The sequence below is a fragment of the Schistocerca serialis genome, chromosome 4 (assembly GCF_023864345.2).
Source record: "Schistocerca serialis cubense isolate TAMUIC-IGC-003099 chromosome 4, iqSchSeri2.2, whole genome shotgun sequence".
In the NCBI taxonomy this organism is placed as follows: Eukaryota; Metazoa; Arthropoda; class Insecta; order Orthoptera; family Acrididae; genus Schistocerca; species Schistocerca serialis.
In genome coordinates, this window is record NC_064641.1 from 88,679,167 (window position 1) to 88,705,070 (window position 25,904).

At 42.3% G+C, this 25,904-nt stretch overlaps 1 protein-coding gene across 1 annotated transcript in view; it reads left to right on the forward strand.

The window, feature by feature from the left end:
- Positions 1–25,193, forward strand: part of LOC126474264 (mucin-17-like) — a 123,556-nt gene extending 98,363 nt beyond the window's left edge. Inside the window, exons 8-9 of the mRNA XM_050101729.1 lie at positions 20,444–22,357; positions 24,774–25,193. Coding sequence (XP_049957686.1) covers positions 20,444–22,357; positions 24,774–25,193 — 2,334 coding nt within the window. The remainder of the gene's footprint in view (positions 1–20,443; positions 22,358–24,773) is intronic.
- Positions 25,194–25,904: the final 711 nt, after the last annotated feature.

Here is a 25,904-nt window from a genome sequence, read left to right on the forward strand (position 1 = left end):
TTTCAAGTGTGGAATGCAAACTCAAGGTGAGAGGCTATCAGTGACGAGATTCGTTGAAGACACTGCCATCCTCAGTGAAAGTAAAGAAAAATTGCAGGATCTGTTGTGGTGCTACAAAAGAATGTTGAAAATTAGGTGGATCGAAGAGGGAAGGTATGAGGAGGTTCTCCACAGAATCGGTGAGGAAAGGAACGTATGATAAACAGAGACTACAAGAAGGGACAGGTCGATAGGACATCTGTCAGGACATCCGGGAATAACTATTGCAGTACTAGAGGGTGATGTGGAGGGCAGATATTGTAGAGGGAAACAGAGATTAGAATACGAGTACATCCAGAAAATAACTGAGGACGTAGGTTGCAACTGCTACTGTACAAAAAAAAAAACAATGCATCTGCGTTGTCGAGTGTGGTTGGTAGTCATGCAAAATGTGCTGTGCGCTTCGCAGCACCTACTGATGGCGGTCTAAACCACCCATTCGCTTGACATTATTTGATCTTGAAGATGGTTGGTAAGCGCTTTTGGAGTACATCCTCCACACAGCTGTGATATCCAAGGTTTTGTCTGGAAAATCATTCGTGCTATCCAAGTTTTTGTCGGGAAAATCATGTAAATTATGGAAAAAACATTTCAGTTGTAGATCCTTTAACTTCACACTCCAATTGTAGATCCTTTTGAGCACAAAGATCGAATGACAGAACGCGCTTTGCAACTGAAGGAAGCAGTGACTTACGAAGCTATTTTGTTTTATTTTACTTACAGTGTGTAACAACTTTTGAAACAAAAATGGTTCAAATGGCTCTAAGCACTATGCGACTTAACGTCTGAGGTCATCAGTCCTCTAGACTTAGAACTACTTAAACCAAACTAACCTAAGGACATAACACACTTCTATGACGAGGCAGGATGCGAACCTGCGACCGTAGCAGCAGCGTGGTTCCGGACTGAAGCGCAAAGAACCGCTCGGTCACAGCGGCCGGTCTTCTGAAACAAATCAGTTATTTGTGAGACACCATAATCAGGAGATGTTCCATTTGTGAAATTGAATTTTAATCTTCGAACATTGAAATGTAATGGAACAATCGTTAAATTTAGAACAAACCACTTCTGCGCCGTATAGTATATTTGTAGCCTTTTTCCTTCTTGTTTTTCAGGTGTTGCCTAATTTTTACTGTTATAATTTGAAACATTTTTAATTGGTGTCTCATTACGCGCGAAGGAAATTGAAAATTTTATATTCCTATCATCGTTTATGAGAAAGAAAGAATTAAGCGGCATACATGTGTGGTACTTCCTTTTTATTAGATAGGGCGATCAAAAAGTCTCCGTTCGGTGGCCATACAGTCCAGAATCGGTATGCCAATCATGCTAAATAGCTGCGAGTTTTGAGACAGTCATCCCACCGATATACCAGGTTGAATATCACAACTTGGTAAAACACCTTGTCGTGCTAAATGAGGAGGTCCGTAATTTCCTGCTGCACATCCTCGTCCGGCGGGAATAGTCGACCTTTCGAGGCGTTTTCTAAGGGACCGAAGCCGTAACACTCCTTTGGGGAGAGACCAGCCCTATACGGCGGGTACTTGAGTGTCTCCGATTTGAGGTGGTACAACGTCTGCTTTACGACATTTGTGATACGGGGATGTGACGTATTATGAAGCAGCAGCATCGCTTGGGCACCATTCCACAACTGTGGTTTTCGACGGACATGCTGTCCCATACACATCCCCCATTCTCCAATGGATGTCTATTGGCGTTTGTGCTTCGGCAGGTAAGTTAAGCGTAACAGCACGTTGGTCCTGTTTGAATGCATTCGAAAATATCCCTGCTATGGTTCAAGTTTCCGCATTTAGTAAATTCACGTCGGAAAGGCACGAATGTCACCGTATCAGTGATTGTACACTACTGGCCATTAAAATTGCTACACCGTGAAGATGAAGTGCTACAGACGCGAAATTGAACCGACAGCAAGAACATGCTGTGATATGAAACGATTAGCTTTTCAAAGCATTCACACAACGTGATGACATGAGGAAAGTTTCCAACCGATCTGTCATACACAAACAGCAGTTGACCGACGTTGCCTGGTGAAACGTTGTTGTGATGCCTCGTGTAAGGAGGAGAAATGCGTACCATCACGTTTCCGACTTTGATAAAGGTCGCATTTTAGCCTATCGCGATTCCGGTTTATCGTATCGCGACATTGCTGCTCGCCTTGGTCGAGATCCAATGACTGTTAGCAGAATATGGAATCGTTGGGTTCAGGAGGGTAATACAGAACGCCGTGCTGGATCCCAAAGGCCTCGTATCACTAGCAGTCGAGATGACAGGCATCTTATCCGCATGGCTGTAACGGATCGTGCGGCCACGTCTCGATCCCTGAGTCAACAGATGGGGACGTTTGCAAGACAACAACCATCTGCACGAACAGTTCGACGACGTTTGCAGCAGCATGGACTATCAGCTCGGAGACCATGGCTGCGGTTACCCTTGACGCTGCATCACAGACAGGAGCGCCTGCGATGGTGTACTGAACGACGAACCTGGGTGCACGAATGGCAAAACGTCATTTTTTCGGATGAACCCAGGTTCTGCTTACAGCATCATGATGGTGGCATCCGTGTTGGCGACATTGTACTGAACGCACATTGGAGGCGTGTATTCGTCATCGCCATACTGGCGTATCACCCTGCGTGATGGTATTGGGTGCCATTGGTTACACCTCTCGGTCACCTATTGTTCGTATTGACGCACTTTGAACAGTGGACGTTACATTTCAGATGTGTTACGACCCGTGGCTCTCCCCTTCATTCCATCCCTGCAAAACCCTACATTTCAGCAGGATAATTCACGTCCGCATGTTGTAGGTCCTGTACGGGCCTTTCTGGATACAGAAAATGTTCGACTGCTGCCCTGGACAGCACATTTTTCAGATCTCTCACCAATTGAAAACGTCTGGTCAATGGTGGCCGAGCAACTGGCTCGTCACAATACGCCAGTCATTACTCTTGATGAACTGTGGTATCGTGTCGAAGCTGCATGGGCAGCTGTAGCTGTACACGCCATCTAAGCTCTGTTTGACTCAATGCCCAGGCGTATCATGGCCGTTATTGCGGCCAGATGTGGTTGTTCTGGGTACTGATTTCTCATGATCTATGCACCCAAATTCCGTGAAAATTTAATGACATGTCAGTTCTAGTATAATATATTTGTCCAATTAATACCCGTTCATCATCTGAATTTCTTCTTGGTGTAGCAATTTTAATGGCCAGTAGTGTATATGATCATGTGTCCAGAAATGCGTCGTTGCCACGGTAGATGGCGCTGACGAATGACAGTTCATCTGACCACGTGCTGTGTGTTACGGGATGTGCGATTCACGCAGCGTAATGTAAGCAGCAGAATGGTTCGGAATTCATGTTGGGAACAAGGCGAGATGGTGTTTGTGTACGGTTAAGCAGATGGAAACGGTCGGGAGTGGCACAGCTATACCAAAACATGTAACCTCATAGACTCCAATCACGTCGCACCACATGTCAAGCCCTTTTAGGACGTTTGTGTGATCATCGGCCTTCCAGACAAACGAACGTGTAGGGAGGCGGCGAACTGCTCGTACGCTAGATTTAGAGGACAGGCCTCTACAGGATGCGGAGACAAACCCTAGTACAAGCTCCAGGCAAGTGGCCCGCCAATACGGTGGAAGCCAAAGTACAATTACGTCTATCCAGCATGACAGTCGTACTATCTAAGGTTCTGGCGCCAAACCATCGCAATTATGGAATTTCTGTCATTAAAAAATGGTTCAAATGGCTCTGAGCACTATGGGACTTAACAACTGAGGTCAGCAGTCCCCTAGAACTTAGAACTACTTAAACCTAACTAACCCAAGGACATCATACACATCCATGCCCGAGGCAGGATTCGAACCTGCGACCGTAGCCGTTACGCGGTTCCAGACTGAAGCGCCTAGAACCGCTCGGCTACACCGGCCGGCCTTTCTGTCATCAGTTCTCTTTACCGACAAAGTAACCCTATGCCATAACTGCCATCACCAGTCGGAATAATCGTCAACTTTGGGCTACAGACAGTCCTCGGGGAATGGTTGAGATGTCTCTTCAGCATCGGTTCAGCATCAATGTGTGGGCAGAGATTATTGTCTATCACATACTTTGACCAGTTCTTATTCCACAACGCCGCGACTGAGGAAAAATCTGCGGAATAGTCTGCCTGGACTGCTTGAGAATGTGTCTTTGGCAGTACGACATGTTATGTGGTTTCTGCATGACGGAGCACCACCCCACTTGCGCATTACTGTTCACCGACATCTCAGCAATATCTATGCAAGACGTTGGATAAGATGCGGAGGCTGGCCTGCTGGATCGCCGGACTTAAAACCCTCTGAATTTTTACCTCTGGGGCATCTGAAAAGCGCTGTGTATGGTGAACCACTTCCTGATCTGCAGGCCCTTCAACAGCGTGTTATCGAGGCCTGTGACGCTATTCGGAGAGAGAACGAAACGTGCGAAACAGTGTAGCAATTGAACGCGTACATTGCATACCATGGAGGCCACTTTGAACATCCGTTGAGATGTGGATTCGATATAGCTCTGTTCCTCGTTCCTGGACTTTGTTGTCGTTGCACGCACACCGTTCATTTCTGGACACGTGTTCATAGGATCTTTTTCCTCCGTTCTCAGTCAGGAATCCGTTCCTGCAGTTTGTCGCTTTTATACATGTTAACGCTGTATATGTTGCAGCAACATCCTCAAATGAAAATTTTTGACCGCTACTTAAACTTTTTTTTCAGATTTGTGCCTAAATGGCAGACTCATCTGGTTTAATTAGTTACATAAAGTTTTTAACTACATCTACATACATACTCCGCAATCCACCATACGGTGCGTGGCGGAGGGTACCTCGTACCACAACTAGCATCTTCTCCTCTGTTCCACTCCCAAACAGAACGAGGGAAAAATGACTGCCTGTATGCGTCTGTACGAGCCCTAATCTCTCTTATCTTATCTTTGTGGTATTTCCGCGAAATGTAAGTTGGCGGCAGTAAAATTGTACTGCAGTCAGCCTCAAATGCTGGTTCTCTAAATTTCCTCAGTAGCGATTCGCGAAAAGAACGCCTCCTTTCCTCCAGAGACTTCCACCCGAGTTCCTGAAGCATTTCCGTAAAACTCGCGTGATGACCAAACCAGTAACAAACCTAGCAGCCCGCCTCTGAATTGTTTCTATGTGCTCCCTCAATCCGACCTGATAGGGATCCCAAATGCTGGATCAGTACTCAAGAATAGGTTGTATTAGTGTTTTATAAGCGGTCTCCTTTACAGATGAACCACACCTTCCCAAAATTCTACCAATGAACCGAAGACGACTATCCGCCTTCCCCACAACTGCCATTACATGCTTGTCCCACTTCATACCGCTCTGCAATGTTACGCCCAAATATTTAATCGACGTGACTGTGTCAAGCGCTACACTATTAGTGGATTATTCAAACATTGCTGGATTCTTTTTCCTATTCATCCGCATTAATTTACATTTATCTATATTTAGAGTTAGCTGCCTTTCTTTATACCAATCACAAATCCTGTCCAAGTCATTTTGTATCCTCCTACAGTCACTCAACGACGACACTTTACCGTACACCACAGCATCATCAGCAAACAGCCGCACATTGCTATCCACCCTATCCAAAAGATCATTTATGTACATAGAAAACAACAGCGGACCTACCACACTTCCCTGAGGCACTATACAATAACAATCAGATACCGGAAATAAAATGAGTAAGCGTCAAATGAGAAGTCAGAAGAACTGACTTTACCATATCAAGAACGTTGATCTGTGAAATTAACGATAGTTCTTAATAAATACTTACAAAGAAAAACAGCAACTCTGTCGTAGCTTACCTCAAGCCTGGCTGAAAGAGAAGAGGGGTAGGAGTAACATCTCATTACAAACCATGGTTCATCTGGCCTGGGTGATAGTACCCGACGAGCATCCCTGGCTTCTACGGCACTGGAGGCTGAGATGCAGACCATTGTAACGGTGGAGCTGGTGGATGATTCAGTCCTGCTCGTAGGGCTAGTATAGGAGCGATGGAAAGAGGGCTCTCACAGTTGCAGTGAAATGGTTCAAATGGCTCTGAGCACTATGGGACATAACATCTGAGGTTATCGGAACTTAGAACTACGTAAACCTAACTAACCTAAGGACATCACACACATCCTTGCCCGAGGCAGGATTCGAATCTGTGACCGTAGCGGTCGCGCGGTTCCAGTCTGAAGCGCCTAGAACCGCTCGGTCACAAAGGCCCGCGCTGCAATGAAGGCAGTCTCTCTAGCAATAATGTTTACCAGAAGAAAAAGCTCCATGGTTCTCGAGGTTGGAGTTCTGCTACAGACTGGTTCTGTATACAGGCAAAGGAATTATTTCTACGTATCCCAGAACGCCTACCCCCATGAACCGTGGACCTTGCCGTTGGTGGGGAGGCTTGCGTGCCTCAGGGATACAAATGGCCGTACCGTAGGTGCTACCACAACGGAGGGGTATCTGTTGAGAGGCCAGACAAACATATGGTTCCTGAAGAGGGGCAGCAGCCTTTTCAGTAGTTGCAGGGGCAACAGTCTGGATGATTGACTGATCTGGCCTTGTAATACTAACCAAACCGGCCTTGCTGTTTTGGTACTGCGAATGGCTGAAAACAAGGGGAAACTACAGCCGTAATTTTTCCCGATGGCATGCAGCTTTATTGTATGGCATGGAGAGCTGCATCAAACCAGTCTCAGGACTGAAGACAACAACAACAATCCCAGAACGAAGGAAACCGTTGAATCTCGCAGAGAACGAAAATTGCTGTAAAAAGACTTATAGAATTGGAAGTGAAACATTCAGGGGTAAATCAATACATTCTGAGAGGTGGTAGCAGAAATTCAGAAATAGCAAGTAGATATTTCAGTTTTTTCGGAGACGAAGACGAAAGTCAGAGGCAGTGGAAATGTTAAAAAATACGGGTAACAGTATTTTACTTGCAGTGGTGCTGACAAACGGGCAAAGGGATGTCTATTTTGGTAAAGAACACATGGAGATTGAGAATAAGAATTAGGAAGAGGTAGATGAGAAGCTGTTGAAGTTGCTGATTGAATTGTTTTGTAGTTATGTGGGTATAATAGCAACATACGCTCCCTGCGACGATTCCGCCGTTGCTAGAAAAGAGGAATATTTTCACTGCCCGAATGAAGCATGTTCTCCACATCAGGAACTATTTGTTCTGGAGGACTGAAACAGTAGAGTTGGGTCTCGGGTAAATAATGGTGTGGTTGGGATGGTAATTACCAAGCAGGAAAGAAGATCGGTAATTCACGATATTGAGAGCGATTCGACGGGAAAAAGTGGAACAGATCGCTAAATTGTATCGGTAACAGACACAAGCTCTGTTAGAGCAAAATACATAGGGAGGGAACAGGCAGAAGTCAAGACATGCCTAAAAAGTTCAGTAGTCTTCTCGTCAAACTTCTGACTAATCAATTCTAGTGACTCTCGCAGGGATACCCTCGTGAACAAGGAAACAACGTCAAAACCCACCATGATATCTGACTCACCCAACGTGAAGCTATCAAGGCGTTTGGTACAGACGTCGAGATACTGGGACAGCTTTGTTAGAGAGGCCATCGAAATTCGCACCAATGACGACCTCATAAACCGTGACTGTGGCTATAATCTTAGCAAGGCTTGGGAACCGGCGATCGGGTTAATCAAGAGTAAATCGAGCAAATGTATAGTTGTGACGACCACAGCGGACAGAGCCATCACACCGACGTCATCTCAGACGTCGTCGCAATCTGTTCCACCGCGCGACCGTGGCGCGGGGCGCAGACGGCTGGGTGAGCGCGCTGCGGGCGGAGGGTATTTAAATCGGCCGCCGCCGCGACCGAACCCAGTTGCCCCTGAGCAGCCATAGTGTACGGATCTCCGTGCCGGCACGTTCACAGGAGCTCAGTCCGTCAGTTCACCTGATGATGGCGACATGTATGATCGCCGAAATATTGTGCCCGTTGGACACTGTAGACCGGCAGTACACCCGTGCATATTTTGATTATCAAATACGCCGGGAGAAACTCAAGAATCACAGTTCAGGACATATTTTATGCTGTGAAATTTTTATAAGTTCTAATAAATAAGTTGCTTAGCACGGGCAGATGAATGGAATTCCCTGTCGGAGTACATTCGTCCAGTTGTGATAATTTGTTTGTTAGAATGTAATAATCAGTTTCCATCACCAACTAACGATTAAGCCTCGACGTGGGACGTGCAAGTATGGATGTGTTTAGCGTACTACTGCTGTAGTTTCCCCTTAACCTTACACTGACTTCTGACATTATGAATCAGCTCCACTAAACAAGAAGTTGAAATGTCTTTAATTCTCACATTCAGCTTTTATGAACCCAAAATTACATCGTGATGACACTGGATACTGATCGACGGCGTCGCAATTTGGTGAAACGTCTTTACGGCAGGGCAAGTAAAACACAGTAAGGTAGTTGTAGAAACGATCGCTATTCTAGTAGTAAATTGTCGTAAATGTGTTGGGAAAGAACCAGAGCTCCAAGCCCTAATAGAAATCACTGAAGCTCAAATAGTTATATGTATAGGAAGCTCGCTAAAGCCAGAAATAACTTCAGCCGAAACTTTTTCAAACGATCAAACAGTGTCCAGAAAGGATAGACTAGATACAATGGTGGAGCATTATTGCTGTCAGGAATAGTTTGCCTTGTAGTGAAATTGAAGTACATAGTTCCTGCGAAATAGTGTGGGTAGAGGTTATATTTGACAATCGCACTAAACTATTAATTGGATGTTTTACTGACCCCCGACTCAGAAGATATAGCTGCTGAACAGTTCAAAGAAAACTAGAGTCTCATTTCAAATGGGTACCCACTCATACAATTATAGTCGATGGCGACTTCAATATACCCTCGATATGCTGGAAAAAATATACGTTTAAAGCCGGAGGCAGGCATAAAACGTCTTTCGAAATTCTACTGAAATCTTTCTCAGGAAAATGTTTTGAACAATTAGTTCATGAGCCTACTTGAAGCGTAAATGGTTGCGAAAGCATACCTTACCTCTTAGCAAGAAATAATTCTGGACAAATAGAGACTATCATGAAGAATACAGTGATTAGCGACCACAAGGCAGTTGCTGCTAGGCTGAATACCGTAACAACCAAAACCATCAAAACGAAACTCTAAGTACATCTATTTAAAATAGCTGATAAAAATGCTCTTAACGCCTTTTTATGAGGCAGTCTCCACTCCTTCAGATCTGATCACGTAAGCTTAGAAAAGATGTGGAATTATTTCAGAGAGACAGTATCGACGGCAATTGGGACATACCTACCACACAAATTAATAAGTGATGGTAATGATCCTCCATGGTACACAAAACGGGTAAGATCTCTGTTGCGGGAGCAGCGAAAAAAGCATGCCAAACTTAAAAGAACGCAAAATCTCGAAGATTGGCAAAGTTTTGCAGAAGTTCGAAATATAAAGCGTGCTTCAATCCGAGATGCTTTTAACAATTTCCACAACGGAATGTTGTAATAAAAATTAGTTCTCAGGGGGCCTGATGGCAACTCGTTTAATTATGTATCAATTTTAAAACGACTATTAATACCTGAGATATTTCTGTTTACATGAAAGGTAATCAACTGTTTTAATTCTTTTTCGTTAGCAAGGCAAAGGTAAGGAGATTCTCCCCATCTGCCGTTAAGCGGCAAATCGAAAATTTACCAGACTCAGTGCAACAAAAACATTAATGATTGAAGCTTTAATTTAATTTTACTGACTTTAGAATATTGAATGAGAAAAACAGAGAACTCTCCTGCATTCACATTTACATTTAATAAATGATTTAATAATTGTTTCTCCGGCGTAATGGCCGACCTATGCTGCAAGATAAATGGTGCACCATCCAGAGCATACGCTAAAACAACAAATTTGCACAAAATATTGATTCAGTCATATGAGAGATGCGAGCTGTACTAAAAGCAAATGTTATTACATGTAAATATTATTTATATTCTGAATAGTTTTACAGAACTTACACACAATTATATCGAGCGTACAATGGCGTTTATCATCCAGACAAGTATCGAAGACAAGAGAGTGAGTAACATGATGCAATGTCTTTCGTCTTTTTCGTTGACCAACACAAATAAAATAAAGAAGGTTCTATATCATTATCTTTATTTCTGAAAAAATAATTTCTATTTGTTCCAAATGTTAATGTTCCTAGCACAAAACACTTTAGCGTGACATGAGAATTATTCATCAGAATATTTTTTTTTAGTGAATATATGTGGAGATCCGCCACAGCACGCAGAATTTATGTGCACATGGTTTTACACTAAACAATACTGCTGGGAAGTAGAAAGAGTGACAGTACAATAATCAAATTCAAAAGGCGACTTTTTGTACGGCCGGTCGCTGTGACCGAACGGTTCTAGGCACTTCAGTCCGGAACCGCGCTGCTGCTATGGTAGCAGGTTCGGATCCTGCCTCGGGCATGGATGTGTGTGATGTCCTTTGGTTAGTTAGGTTTAAGTAGTTCTAAGTCTAGGGGACTGATGACCTCAGATGTTAAGTCCCGTAGTGGTTGTAGCCATTTGAACCTTTGAACCTTTTTGTACGTCGTAGATTCTTTGGCAACAAACATTCTCCTTGGTGATGACAGTTTGGTTCTTATGTCATCATTCCTAATGATGTCTAGTATGACTAATTCAGACATGTTTGGTTGGAAACTACATAAACATTCATTTGCAAAATGGGCCGTTTTTCTTATCTACATCATAAACATAAAATTATTTCTTCCTTATCTGGGATGACGCACTTCATTTCTTTCTGAAACTCTTACACCACAAATCTAGACATCTCGAAATGATCATATTTATTGTGTTCGCTTCCTGCTCTAGGTGAAATTACTTTTTGAATCCACAGTCTCAACTATTTAGTCCAGTCAAATAGCGGATAAACCTTGCAAAAGGCGGGTTAAAAGAGTTTATTTTATCAACTCGTTCATATGGTTGGAAAGATTAGAAAACCGAGTTTTGTCAACAAAATTTCGCTTGGGAAAACTTTCTGCAGTCAAAAAACTTGGAAAATTTCGGGCTTTTTTCAGTTTTTTCAAAATATCTCAGTTTCATTTGCTCCTATCGCTTTGACGTCTATTTTCTTTTTTTAAGAGTACAAAATTTTCTAGAAATTTGATTGTTGCAATTTTTTTCTACTCCCATGTCTATGGCGCTACAGCGCCTCGAAAAATACCATTTTTTTCAAATTTTGAGCATAGTTGCAAGATACCTTATTTTTGAACACTATTTTTTCAGTTTCTGTTTGTGTAGTATAAATACATTATACATCATATTATATGTTGGAATTTACCACCTCACTTTCAGGTATTCTATTTCTCTGTATGCAACATAAGGATTGCTGGGCACCCAACTATTGTGATTCTTACATCACTACCTGAAGTTCACTATGGGCCACCTCGTAAAACTATAAATATAAAAATACATCATTAAGAGACATAGACACACACACACAAAAGAAATTGCCTCAGGAAACTGAACTATTATTAGCTGCAATAGGCAACCTAATTAGGTAGGTAATTATTCTTGTGTATAAAAGCCACCCAGTTGACATTAAAAATAAGTAGTTTTATAACAATTAAAATGCATTGTCAGTTACTAAAACATGTTGACAGGTCTGGGTGTGTAACACTTGTAATACCGCACTTTAGCGCACTTGTGACAGATGTGAGCATCACTTCCAACGTTTTGATGGGCCGGGTTCCTCAGTGTCACCAGAAATACCTTGAGTTATGGATTCAGGAGCTGCGATAGTAACCCGTTCTCCTGCTGGTGTTATTTCTTCACGGGTAGTATGTGGTTTATTGAACGTGCAAAGCGCTGAGGTTAGGTGTTCATTTTTCGCAACAATACTGCAGCACTTAATTTTTCCTTGACCACAAATGCGGATGTTGTATCACATCCGCTAAATGCGTGAGTGAAGAGAATATATTCACTGTCAAACTTCTAAGATGTGGAAAACCACTTGTCTTCTGCATTTCCTCTTCCTGGCTTTAAGAAAAATAAGTTTTCAATGCCTTGCCCCAAACCGGTCATGAGCACAAGCAGGTCAACATCTTCTCCTATAATGACAACACTTCCAAAATCTTTGGTTCTTGAAATGGCAGACGTTACAATCATAACGTCAGCACCTTCTTGTACCTGGTGCATTTCAATGTTACACTCCAGAAATTCCCTTTTAAGAAGTGTGATCAAACGCATATTGTTTCGTTCGTTGTAGAAGAACTTGTCCTGAGGGACTTGGTTCACCATCTCTGATTCAACCACAACGTCAACCGAAGAATGCTTCTTGGACCTACGAATCCTCTCAGCACTCTTTGTGCTACATTTGTCTCCCTCACATGGGTACCCATCAAATACAGTAGCAAATTGAGATCCACAATGACGTTGCAGGTAAGAAACATAGCTTTGGGCTATTGACTTCAAGCAAACGTTTCAAGTCACTTTGTGGATAAGGTACCCTCCATCAATGACAAAAAATCTACTCGGTCCACCTGACTTCACATCTTCCCTTGGAACGAAGGCATTGTAGAATGAAGATTTTGTTCCTTTTCGCATGCCTTTTTCTGAGAATAGGGACATTGGGTAAGGAGCAAGTTCATATTTCAGAAAGGCTTTTAACTCTTCTTCACTTTGTTTCATTAAACAAATCCTTTGGAAAACAGTTAAAGGATCAACAGGAGTTATTTTACTGCTCCCAGCTTTTACAGAATTGAGCGCAGAAAGGAGAGTCACAACTTTATCTTTTCTACGGAACTTTACATAGTGGAAATTGTCACCAACTATTCTTTTCATGCCTTTTCCCCCTCTTCGTGACACATATGACAATTAACATCCTCCGTTCCGACAACACCACTGCTGATAGCCATTATAAAATCACTTTCAGGGAAGGGAGGGCGCACTGAAAACCAATCACGCAGCTTACGCAAGTCTATGCCATCTCGTTCGATGCGACAACTTCTTGCATCTACATGCTGTTCTGATGTTACTGCGCTCACTTCGCAAGACGACTCAATTTCTTCACAAATTCCAATGAATAACATGATGAGTAATATGTTTATACTACAAAAATAGAAACTGAAATAACAGTGTTCAAAAATTAGATAATTTGCCACTTTGCTCGAAATTTGAAAAATTGGTATTTTTTGACGCGCTGTAGCGCCTTTGATACTGGGAGTAGAAAAAAATGGTAAGAATCAAATTTGTAGAGAATTTTGTGCTCTTTAAAAAATAAAATAGATGTCAAAGCGATAGGAGCAAATGAAACTGAGATTTTGAAAAAAAACTGAAAAAGTCCGAAATTTTCGAAGTTTTTTGACTGCAGAAAGTTTCCCAAGAGAAATTTCGTTGGTAAAACTTGGTTTTCTACCCTTTCCAACAATATGAACGAGTTAAAAAAATAAAATCTTCTACCCCACCTTTTGCAAGGTACAGGCTTTTTTTCTGACAGTTTCACTGGACTAATTCAAAAGTTTTGCAATATGTCCTTTACGTAGGAGACATGAATAAAAGGACAGTTAAGGTGCGACTATTAGCTCTCTTTCTTGCTAAGGCATTGTTAAAGAAAGGTGGGAAATAAATCAGGTAAAGTCTACAATTTAGACCCAAATATGGTCATGTTATATTAATTTGTATTTTAATCGGCCTCGTGACTCTAGTACTTCGCTCTATGGTGGTAAGTTACAATGGGACCAAACTGCTGAGGTCATCTGTCCTGACTTAAACTAACAACACATACACCAATGCCCGAGGCAGGACTCGAACCTCCGACGGGGGGAGCCGCGCGAACCCTGGCAATGCGCTACCTCGCGCGGCTTCTTTCTATGATAGAAATTAATATGCTCTGTTTGGGTGTGTTAAACTGTGAATACGAGCCCCTTCCTCGCAGCCCGTACTTCCATATACAATATTTGAGGAAATAAATTGCAGGAACCTTTTCTTCTAGTTGAATGTTTAGAGCTGGGTTCTTGCTGAACTACTGCAATCTTCATTCATAAATGTTGTTACAGTTACGACCTTAATATGAGCCAATATATTCCGCACGATTTACGTACTCTGTATAGCTTGCATATATGGTTCAGAAATGTAATTCACACAGAACGAGTAATTTGTTAAATCAGTTACTTCGTTACTATGTGTGACGGAAGGAAAATTAAATTCACAAGTACGTACATCTAAATCAACATCTACATCCATACTCCGCAAGCCACCTGACGGTGTGTGGCGGATGGTACCCTGAGTACCTCTATCGGTTCGCCCTTCTATTCCAGTCTCGTATTGTCCGTGGAAAGAAGGATTGTCGGTATGCTTCTGTGTGGGCTCTAATCTCTCTGATTTTATCCTCATGGTCTCTTCGCGAGATATACGTAGGAGTGAACAATATACTGCTTGACTCTTCGGTGAAGATATGTTCTCGAAAGTTTAACAAAAGCCCGTACCGATCTACTGAGCGTCTCCCCTTCATAGTCTTCCACTGGAGTTTATCTATCATCTCCGTAACGCTTTCACGATTACTAAATGATCCTGTAACGAAGCGCGCTGTTCTCCGTTGGATCTTCTCTATCTCTTCTATCAACTCTATCTGGTACGGATCCCACACTGCTGAGCAGTATTCAAGCAGTGGGCGAATAAACGTTTTCTACCCTACTTCCTTTGTTTTCGGATTGCATTTCCTTAGGATTCTTCCAATGAATCTCAGTCTGGCATCTGCTTTACCGACGATCAACTTTATATGATCATTCCATTTTAAATCACTCCTAATGCGTACTCCCAGATAATCCATGGAATTAACTGCTTCCAGTTGCTGACCTGCTATTTTGTAGCTAAATGATAAGGGATCTATCTTTCTATGTATTCGCAGCACATTACACTTGTCTACATTGAGATTCAATTGCCATTCCCTGCACCATGTGTCAATTCGCTGCAGATCCTCCTGCATTTCAGTACAATTTTCCATTGTTACAACCTCTCGATACACCACAGCATCATCTGCAGAAAGCCTCAGTGAACTTCCGATGTCATCCACCAGGTCATTTATGTATATTGTGAATAGCAACGGTCCTATGACACTCCCCTGCGGCACCCCTGAAATCACTCTTACTTCGGAAGACTTCTCTCCATTGAGAATGACATGCTGCGTTTTGTTATCTAGAAACTCCTCAATCGAATCACACAATTGGTCCGATAGTCCATATGCTCTTACTTTGTTCATTAAACGACTGTGGGGAACTGTATCGAACGCCTTGCGGAAGTCAAGAAACACGGCATCTACCTGTCTATGGCCCTCTGAGTCTCGTGGACGAATAGCGCGAGCTGGGTTTCACATGACCGTCTTTTTCGAAACCTATTACGACGTTGTATGTTGCCAACCTACCCGAACTTTCCCATGTTATTCTTAAATCCTACTCTTCAGAACACGGAGTGAACACCTGAGGTGTGCGTTTCCCGTTCCTGGATTATTCTCTTAATCTGAGAAAAGGAGACCTTCTTATATGTGTTTAAAAGTTTTACAGTTGCGGTTAGTACATTGTTTCATCTAACTGTCTGCTGAGCTGAAGCAATGCTTTTGTAACGATCTTCCCTAAACATTTTTCTCAGAACTGCTGTTTTTAATCTCCTTCGGTAATGAAGAAATGAGAGGAGTTGGAATCTGTTCGTTAGTTTGAATATTATTATCGTTCATGTTTTGTGGCAGTGCTAATGGAAGAAGTGGACCTTGTGCTCTTCACACTCTTACATCTCAGTCTATGTAAGTGGAGTTGTGGTACGAAATTGTCAAATACTCTACAAGCTGTGAGGGATTTGTAGTTTAGTGCAATGGAAAGGAGTTATGACAAATAAATAGAGATAAGACGATGCAGTAATTCATAATTTATCACGTAGAGATTCAATGTCAGTGAGGGGCAATGTAGAATGGAAAATGCACCAGCTCCAGATATGATACCTTCGCGTACGGTAGATAATCGAAAGGACAAAGAAGAAGGGTTCAGTTTCAAGAATAGAGGAAATATGCGCCCTCTCTCAATGTACCCGAATGAAAGAGTGGGTGCTCGCGTGAACTGGCGGTAGACGCTTATCAGTGTTAGGTCTACATCCTCAGCGATGTGATACGAGGGTTGGATAGCGTTGCTTATCAACTGGTGTTTGACATTCCTGCACCCCACAGCGCGGATCACGCATGAGACGTTGGAAATCGACAAGCGATATGGTGCTGGGTCCGGCTACTTAAGCCCTCAGACTGGGCAGAATGAGCACAGTGCCTGGTTCAGTCTCGAGCAGACATGAGGACTCTGGTGAGTACCTGAGAGAGCTTGCAGCACATGGTCTCTTACACGTTTAACACTGAAAACACATACTTGTAAAATCTGACGATCTCATAGTACGGAACATTCATTGGGCTTTCAGTTAATGGAGGTAAGAAGATTAGGTTTCAGCGTAATGTTTTCGACGAGATTATTCGAAGTATCCCATATAATACTCCCGTTCGCCTAGATGGAACTTCTTTCATGTCCAAAACCGCGGCTAGCGTCATTTACGAAATCTTTTGTACATTCTACGTAACAATAAATGAAGCCAGATGATCTGGATGACGACTGTTTAAGGTTGCTATGTCAATGGTGAAATCAACTTATAGACACAGGCATATCTTAGGCGACAATTTTCAATACAAATCTTTCTTTGACAATACTACATGAAAGAGAATACTATGTCCGTAAGGGAATAATTTCTCTGATTAAAGCACAGCGCGAAAAGAAGTAGTTTAATATGAGTACTATTTTCATAAGGACGAGAGTGATCCTGTCCGCAGCTTGTGGTCTAGGGGCTAGCGTTGCTGCCTCTGGATCACGGGGTCTCGGGTTCGATTCCCGGCCGGGTTAGGGATTTTCTCTGCCCCTGGACAGGGTGTTTGTGTTGTCCTCATCATTTCCTCATCATGATCATACAACCTCATGATTGAAGAATATTTGTGCACCTACAATAGCGACATTCGGCGAGTTATGACTCATAGTAAATACGTTATTTCATTTATGTATGACGATGCTGAGCTGAATATGTGTTTATCTTTTGATGATGCCACTATGGCTCCATTATAGTAGGAAGTGTTTTCAAAACAGGTATGCCTCGTCACATTTAAAGCTCAAATTTTCGCATATGTCTCAGCAATACTTTTCATAATGATCTATTTTGTTGTTTTAAACTGTAGACAATCCATTAGTTGTATTTGCGTTTTTCTCATGTTTTGCTGCAGACCTGAAGATGGTCATTGCTAAGCGAAACCGATAATCTGAGAACTTAACATTATGCGATCATAGACAGAAATAAAGAAATTTATACTAGTTACGTTATATTTCCCAACGTCGTCAGCAGAAGACGAAGAGATAGAGTATATTAGGATACTGAGCACGTAATTCATTACATACAGGGAGATGAAAATCTAATAATCATGAGGGACCGGAATGCGATTGTAGTGCAAGGAGTAAAAGAAAGGATTACTGGAGAATATGGGTTTGGTAGTTGGTAGTAGGAATGAGACAAGAGGAAGACTAATTGAGTCCTGCATTAAATTTTAGGTATAATAACGAGTACCTTATTCAAGAATCAGAAGAGGAGGAGGTTTACATGGAAAAGGCACGGAGACACTGGAAGATTTCAGATGGAGGACATCATGATGAGACAGAAATTCCGAACTCAGATATTGGGTTGTAAGACGTAACCAGGAGCAGACGTAGACTCATATCAAAAATTACTAACGATGAAGAGTAGAAGTTTAAGAGAACCGTACAGAATTATCGGCTTGGTAGGATGAGATACAGAAATACCGAGGAAGGAACAGATGTGTTTGAATTTGGTAAGGATGTGGATAATTTGATATGGAATATTATAGCAGGCAGTTCAGTTAAAAAGGAAGAAATGTCTCTAAAAATAGCTTTCAAAGAAGTTGCAAAGAGAAACACAGGTATTAAAAAGTAACAGAAGGAATACTTCATTTGATAGGCGAAATAAGGAAGTATTAAAATGTTCAGGAGAAGTCAGGAATAAAGCAATATTAATCACTCAGAAATGAAATAAACAGGAAACGCAGGGAAACTGAGGCGAAATGGGTGTAGGAGAAACGTGAAAAAATCGAACAAGAGCTGATCGCTGGATGTCCTGACCCAGCACAAACTTCGGTGGAATTAGAAGCAAGAGCGGTAACTCTAAGAGTGTACCGTGAATTATAATGTTAAACGTAGAGGGTGGATAGGGGGAAAGTGTACATTGAAGGCATATGTGAGGGACAGGAATTGTCTGATGACGTGATAGAATAAGAAACTTGAATGTATACATGTAGAGCAAGGAGAGAACAATAAGTCTGAAAGACGAAGACCCAAGTGCTCGCATTAAGATGGGGATAAGACAGAAATGCATTATATCACCCCCCCCCCCCCCCCCCCCCCCCCCAGCGTTCAGTTGTACATGGAAGAAGCAATGACTGAAACAAAGGAGAGGTTCAAGACTGGGATTAAATCCACCGTGAAAATGATTAGATTGGGTGATGACATTGTTATACTATGTGAAAGTGAAGAGTAATTGCAGTATCTGTTGAATAGAATGAACTGCCCAATGACTACAGAATATGGAGTGAGGGTAAACCGTAAAAACTCAAAACTAATGAGTAGCAGCAGAATTGGAAATAAGGAGTAATTTGTCATCAAAGGTGCTGGTCACGAAGTTCAGGAATTCTGCTACCTTGGAAGCGAAATAGCCCATGACAGACGAAACACGAATGACGTAAAAACTGGTTAGCATAGACAAAAACGACATTTCTGGTCAAGAGACGTCTAGTAATAAAAAAGATACGCTTCAATTTGAGAAATTATTGAGAATGTGCTTTTGGATCACATCATTGTACGGTAGTGAAACATGGATTGTGGGAGAGCCGGAACAGAAGAGAATCGAAGCATTTGAGATAAGGTGCTACAGAATAAAGTTGAAAATCAGGTGGGCTAATAAAGTAATGAATGAGGTTACCCACAGTATCGGCGAAGAAAGTAACATTCGGAAACCACCGACAAGAAGACGGGACACAATGGTAGGACGTGTGTTACGACGTAAGGGAATAATATCCATGGTGCGAAAGGGGGTTGTAGCAGGTAAAAACTGTAGAGGACAAAAATTATATAAGGTAAAATATGTAGATGAAAATAGAGGTCATAGTGCATATAACAAATAACTAGGGCATACGTTATAAGTGCTACTCTGAGATGAAAAGGTTTGCACTGCAGAGGAATTCCTAGCAGGCATAATCATACCAGTCTGAAGACTGGTGAGTCAAAAGAATAAAGGCACGTGAAGTGCTTAGAGAAAGATGTATGGCATTAGCAGAATAGTAAGTAACAGTACATTAAGCAGCATTAAGCATTTACCTCTAAACCTGTCGTACTACCAGCGCTGAGAAATTAATGCATGATGGATGACGTGAACTATGACCTCACAACCTTGGAAACATTATGTCTAAGATAAGGCCAAGTACTGAAGCTAGCAGGTAATGTTGTAGTTGTCGGGGTTAACAGTGACGCCGCAATACGTGATACCAGAAGCCCTATATCGATCTTGCACATACTAAAAATACTTCTTCAGAAACGCACCTACACCATTTATAATAATGAAGTCGTACTGCTTGAGGTATGAATTAAATATGTTGGCCTACTGTAAAAAGAGCGTTATGTTTTCAGCCATTTATCGAATAGAGTTAATATAGAAATAGGATTATCGATATCAGTCTTTGTTGAAATAAGAGCTGGCGTTGGCTGCGGAGCTAAAATGAAAACTTAAAATTAGACTTCCACGCTGTTTAAATCAGATATGAAATAACTGTTTCGTTACCATAATACAAGCAGCTAAATTCAAAAGAAAAATACTTAATGAGTCGAACACTGTAAGCAAATAAAGATATCAATGACTTATCGATAGAGGTACTGCCACCAAAAAATTAGAAAATATTGGTACCACAATACACACAAAGCTTCGATGGTTTCAGGTTCAGTGCGTGTGTGCGTACATGCGTGCGATCATGTACTAGTGGGTATGTGTGTGTGTGTGTGTGTGTGTGTGTGTGTGTGTGTGTGTGTGTGTGTTGCGTTAAGTCGACACGCATTAGAAGTGTCCGTGGGTTGTATTTTACTTCATTACTGATGTGTCAAGTGACTTGTGATTTACGACTAGCTTCTGTTCGTGATAAAATCATTGCAGTCTCATTTTGTTCACCAGATGCTTGACACAATACCATGACACGTTTTGTTACAGTTTCTCCTGAGTGCAGTACTTGCAGCTGCGTACGCCAGGCCTGCTGTCTTGTCGGAAGCTGCGCCATCACCATGCTCGACAAAGACAGGGGCAACCAGTGCTGCCATCCTGAATGATAGAATTGGAGCAGTGATGCAAAAAGGAGACGCCGCACCAGTTAGCAGTGAATCGGCCCAGTCTAGAACGGCCAGTTCCGAAACACCAAGTTTGTCTTCTTCTGCTAAGAAACCCAACAGTTCTCCAGAGAGCAAGCTGAACCCTAACAGTAACATAGGTCCCAATTTAGATAGAAAAACGCCCTCATCTGACTCTATCAGTCCGTCTCAAATGTCACCACAATCTAAGAAAGCTGCTAGTCATCAGGACATTGACAGCTCCGAAACGTCCAACCTGTTTCCTTCCCGTGAAACACATGACAGTTCATTAGAGATCAAGTTGAACGGCAACAGTAAGGTGGAGCCTATCTCTGCTAGCAAAATGCTCCCACCTGACTCCATTAGTCCGTCTCGAACGTCGCCAAAATCTAAGAATGTTATTCGTCTTCAGAATACTGATAGCTACGAAACGTCCAACCTGTCTCCTTATCCCGAAAAACCTGCCAGTTCCCCAGAGAGCAAGTTGAACCCCAACCGTAAACTAGGTCTCATTTCTGGTAGCAAGATGCCCTCACCTGCCTCCGTTAGTCAGTCTCAAACGTCGTCAGCTTCTAAGGATATTGACAGCTCCGAGACGCCTAACTCGTCTCCTTCTGCCGTAACACCTGAGAGTTCCACAGAAAGCAAACTAAACGCCAATCGTAAGACAGCGCTAGCTTCTGGTGGCCAAGTGCCCTCAGGTGGCTCCATCAGTCAGTCTCAGACATCTTTAGTTCCTAAGAATGGTGCTACTCTCCAGGATATTGACAGCTCCGAAACCTCCATCTCGTCTCCTTCTGCCGAAAAAGCTGACTGTTCCCCAGAGAGCATGTCGAACACCAACTATATGGTAGGTCTCACTTCTGGTAGCAAAGTGCTCTCAACTGGCTCCATTAGTCCATCTGAAACATCTGCAGCTCCTAAGAATGCTGCTAGTTTTCAGGATATTGACAGCTCCGAGACGTCTAAGCCGTTTCCTTCCACCGAAAGACCTTGCAGTTCCTCGGAAAGCATGTTGGATGACAGTTCGGAGAATCTCTCTTCTGCTGGTAAAATGCCCTCACCTAATTCTTTTACTCCTTCTGAAAGATCTCCATCCCTTACTAACGCAAACAGTGATCAAGAATTTGAAACATCTGGTGTATCCGATTCTGCTCAAAAGCCCAACGATGACTTACCGGACAGCAACATATTCCAGAATTCCCCTGTAAGTAACTTGCGAGACACTTCTTCCGTTAACCCTCAAGAAAGCGTTTCTAAAAGTCTAGGCAATATTGCCCGTGTAGATACCTCTGCTACTTTACAACCTACCAACAAGGCCAAAGCTGATTCGCCTGACAGCACCTCATTTGGTGATCTTGCTGGCAGCAACTTTCCATCGAGTCACTCCGCTGACTCGCAAGACGACCTCTCCCCTGCCAGTGATCCTCGCTATCTCATTAATAGCCTTGTTCCTTCTGCATCTGCCACTCCTGGTCTTGGTTTGCACCATGCTGCCGGTTACTGGCTTTGTTCCGGGCCTTTCAACCGCCACCAAGACGACAGTGACAGTGTGAACCTTCCCGTTACAATGACGTACCCACCACCTAGTTCTAACAAGGCCATGTTTGGTCTTTCCACAAGCACCCCGCTTGCTGATCTTTCTGGTGATATATTCTCCCCCGACGGCATTGCTCACTCTAGCAATGTTATGGACAATGCTGGTGGGGCAGTTCTCACAGACAGGCCAGCTAGCTTCACTCCGACTCTGCAACAGCTGTCACTCGATGAATTAAGTAAGGTAAGGTATTAGCTGTAAGTCTGAAAAAAAAATTACTGGCTAATGATCTTTTATAATTGTCTGTATGTGGTAGAACTGAACGTTTGCACACTTGTAAATATTCTCTTGTACCGTAGCCACTAGGATTTCATACTACCAAAACAGTTTCAAGTTATTTTTAATAGTAAAGGCTCGCTGGCAGATAATAAGTTGAAGGGCCTCGGCACAATACTGTATATAAGTAAGTGGTACACTCATAACAGTAATCGTAGTATTCTTATCAACAAGAAATTAGATCTTCCATTACTTTCTGACGATCGTCTTAGTTGCATAAGATGCTGATGCAGCCGAAACCCACACAGAAAACTTTCGTAATGGTATGGTAGTAGAGTTTTTCTGTCATATCCTGGAATTTGACATAAGTGTATTTTTAATATATAAGAACTAATAACATTTTTCTGGATTCATTTCAAACCTCCTCTATTTAGTAGCAAATGTAGTACAATAGCAAAAATTTCACCTGCAGTACTAGAATAATGCATTCCATAATCACTGACATATATTTCACACAATTTGACATTAGGAACAGTAAAATTTTCATTAACTTTCAGACACCAAAGTCGTTATTAATTTTTGGGAATCTTTTTCCCGAACTACACTGCACAATTCCGATTCTCTCAAAACCTACTGATTTGAATAGTTCCACTTTCGGAGCCAAATTCAGCTCTGTCTTTCGTCACCAGTAGTGTTTCAAATGGTTACGTTTTCTAGATGTCTATCAGGCTTAGGTTGTTGACGTGCGTGCTAGTGTTTCAGTAGTGAATATCAATTTCGTCTTTAAGATTTTTCACGTAGAAGTACAGTTCCCGGTAAAAGCAAACATCGCACTGAAGAGGGGTTTAAAAAGTACAATACATTACGGGAAGTTTACTGCGCCTAAGAGGCTGGAAAAAGACAAAGTAAGAGGCATCTTTGAAGATACTCAGCGGCATAAAACATTCATTCAGACGTGTCGTAAAAGACAGACTTTTGGAATAGAGTAGCCATTTGTAGCCGGCTTAGCGCGTACAGGACTTAAGAGGCTTCCTCTTTGTCGGTTGACAGTGACTCTGGTCAAGGAACCAGGCTCCGATGCACTCGGTTTTTTGTTAATATAAGGCAGTCGAAACAATGCGGAGCAGGAGAAATAAACTGAAGAGTAAAAGGATCTAGAGTCCTTTTGTCATAATTGATTTTTGAAAACCGCTACGAGGATCTACGAACGCTCTTTCGAGTTAACTGCGACTCCAAATTATGAATGAAATAAAAAAACCTAATGAAAAAATCAGAGGTGGCCACGACGTCTAAAACGTTCTTTATAGGATTCGAAGAGGTGTTAATCGATAGTAGAAAGTGGGTACAAGACATTAGGTAAGAAGCGTGTATACTAGTTATGTATGTAGATGAGGACTGCGAGTCGTGGTGGTCGGTCTACCCATGTCCGTTGAATGCCTGACAAAATCACTCTGGACAGGCTCGCAGATGGTTAAAATCACAAAAGCAACTTTTCTCTTACAGGTTGGGATGAGGTCCTTGTCTTTAGTAAATGTGTTAAATACTGACACGAATAACAGAGTAGCTGATCTCGGGGACGATCAGTTCAGTTGTAGTACAGATATAGGTAAACGTAAAGACAAGTTGGCCTTACGACTTACCTTGGAATATAGGTAAAAGAAAGGTATACTTTTCGTCTGAAGTGCTTGTAGATTTAGACTTTTGACAGTGTTGAACAATAATCTTTGAAATTTTGAAAGTAACAGGGGTAAAATACAGAGAGTAAGAAGTTATTAACATCCTCTACAAAAAGTAGACTGTAGTATATGTGGGTGAAAGGGAAGTACCAGTTAAGACGGGAGTGAGAGAGAATGGAAGTGTCTCCCAGATGTTATTCATTCTGTGTACTGAGCAACCAGTGAAGGAAATCAAAGAACAAATTTCGAAGGAAAGTTCAGAGAGAAGAAATACTCGTAAAAACTTTGCGGACTGGCGATGACATTGTAATATTGCTGGAGGAGGCGGAGAGTAGTTAAACGGAACGGACACTTTTTTGGAAAGAGGTTATCAGAAGCACATAAACAAGAGCAAAACAAGAGTAATTAGGACTGATGTTCGATGTTGGCGAATTAAGATCTCTATCACTGCACTAGTGCGCTTCTTATATCCTTACTGCTTCACCTGTCTTGTGGTATTTTGCTTCCAAAGCAGAACAATGGCTTTATTTCCTCTGCTGATGGTCCTCAAGATAGATATTAAGTTCACCATTAATATTTCTTTGATACCCCACTGCTTCCCTTAAATTAATGGAATTCTTTATAGCTAAGTAAATAGCGAAATTAAGAGTGACTGTGAAACAGTTATTTATTGAGGTACCACAATACTCACTGTGTTATCGGCGCAGGTCGGGGCAGTCTTGGCGGCTGAGGATCCAGCAGCAGTTGCCCACGCTGCTGACACTCCAGCGTTTGCCGTTGTCGGTCCATCGGCTGCATCGGTGGAGCAGTGTGCAGGCACCGCCTATTCTTCTGCTCCACAGATCCAGACACCAAACACTGTCACCTTCGGTGGTGTTCCAGTCCGCGTGTGGGTGCCACCAGCTGCACCATCAACGACCCAGTATCCACGGATCATCAACTTTGGTGGCGTTCCCGTCCCCGCCAACGTCCAAGAGGCGGGAGCTGCTCATAACACCATCAACTTCGGTGGCGTCCCAGTTCGTACACTAAGCCATCCCGTAACTGTGCCACTGAGTGTGATTTCAAACATCAACTTCAGTGGTTGGCCCGTTCTTCCTGTGGTCAACAGCCTGCTGCACCAATGAACAGCCGACCAGTCGCCATCGCCTTCGCTGGCGTTCCTGTACGTGCACCGGCTGCTGCGTGCTGCTAGGTCGTAACTGCGGTCACTGTTTAACAAGTGTGTCTACCAGGGCACGTTGAGAAGTTGTTAACCTGTTTCCAAGAAATCTGCATGTTTGTTTAAATAGCATATCTTTCACTAAACCACTGAAGACAACGATGAGTAACTGTCAGCAGAGATTAACTCTATCCTGTACTCTATGTTATTACTGACCTGAATAAATATGTAGTTTTCAGTGGAATTTGATTTGCTTATTGTTACATGTTCCTCACCTTATGGACTAATTTTGGCCCATGTAAGTTTGCAATCATTTATTGATTAAGGCATGTGAACAGTAAAACGAAAATCATTATCAACTACAACCAATCAACAATATTGAAAAGCGGACAAGAACGTAGATAGTAAGAACATGGAAACAGAAAGCATGAAAAACTTTGTTCTGGATTTACGTTGTCGAAGCCAAAAGAAACGGAGGTGCTTCATATTTGTTTGAAATAGCCTTAAGGCCGGGACAGCACAGAGAAGTAATATATTATAAATCAAAACCGACGCTCAACAAGTCTGCAAAAGCAGATATTTAAAAAAATTAACGCATTGTTAACGGTAGCAACAAAGCAATTAATTTGAAAAACTGAAGAAGTACATATACATCCATTGGTGTGTAGCAATATAA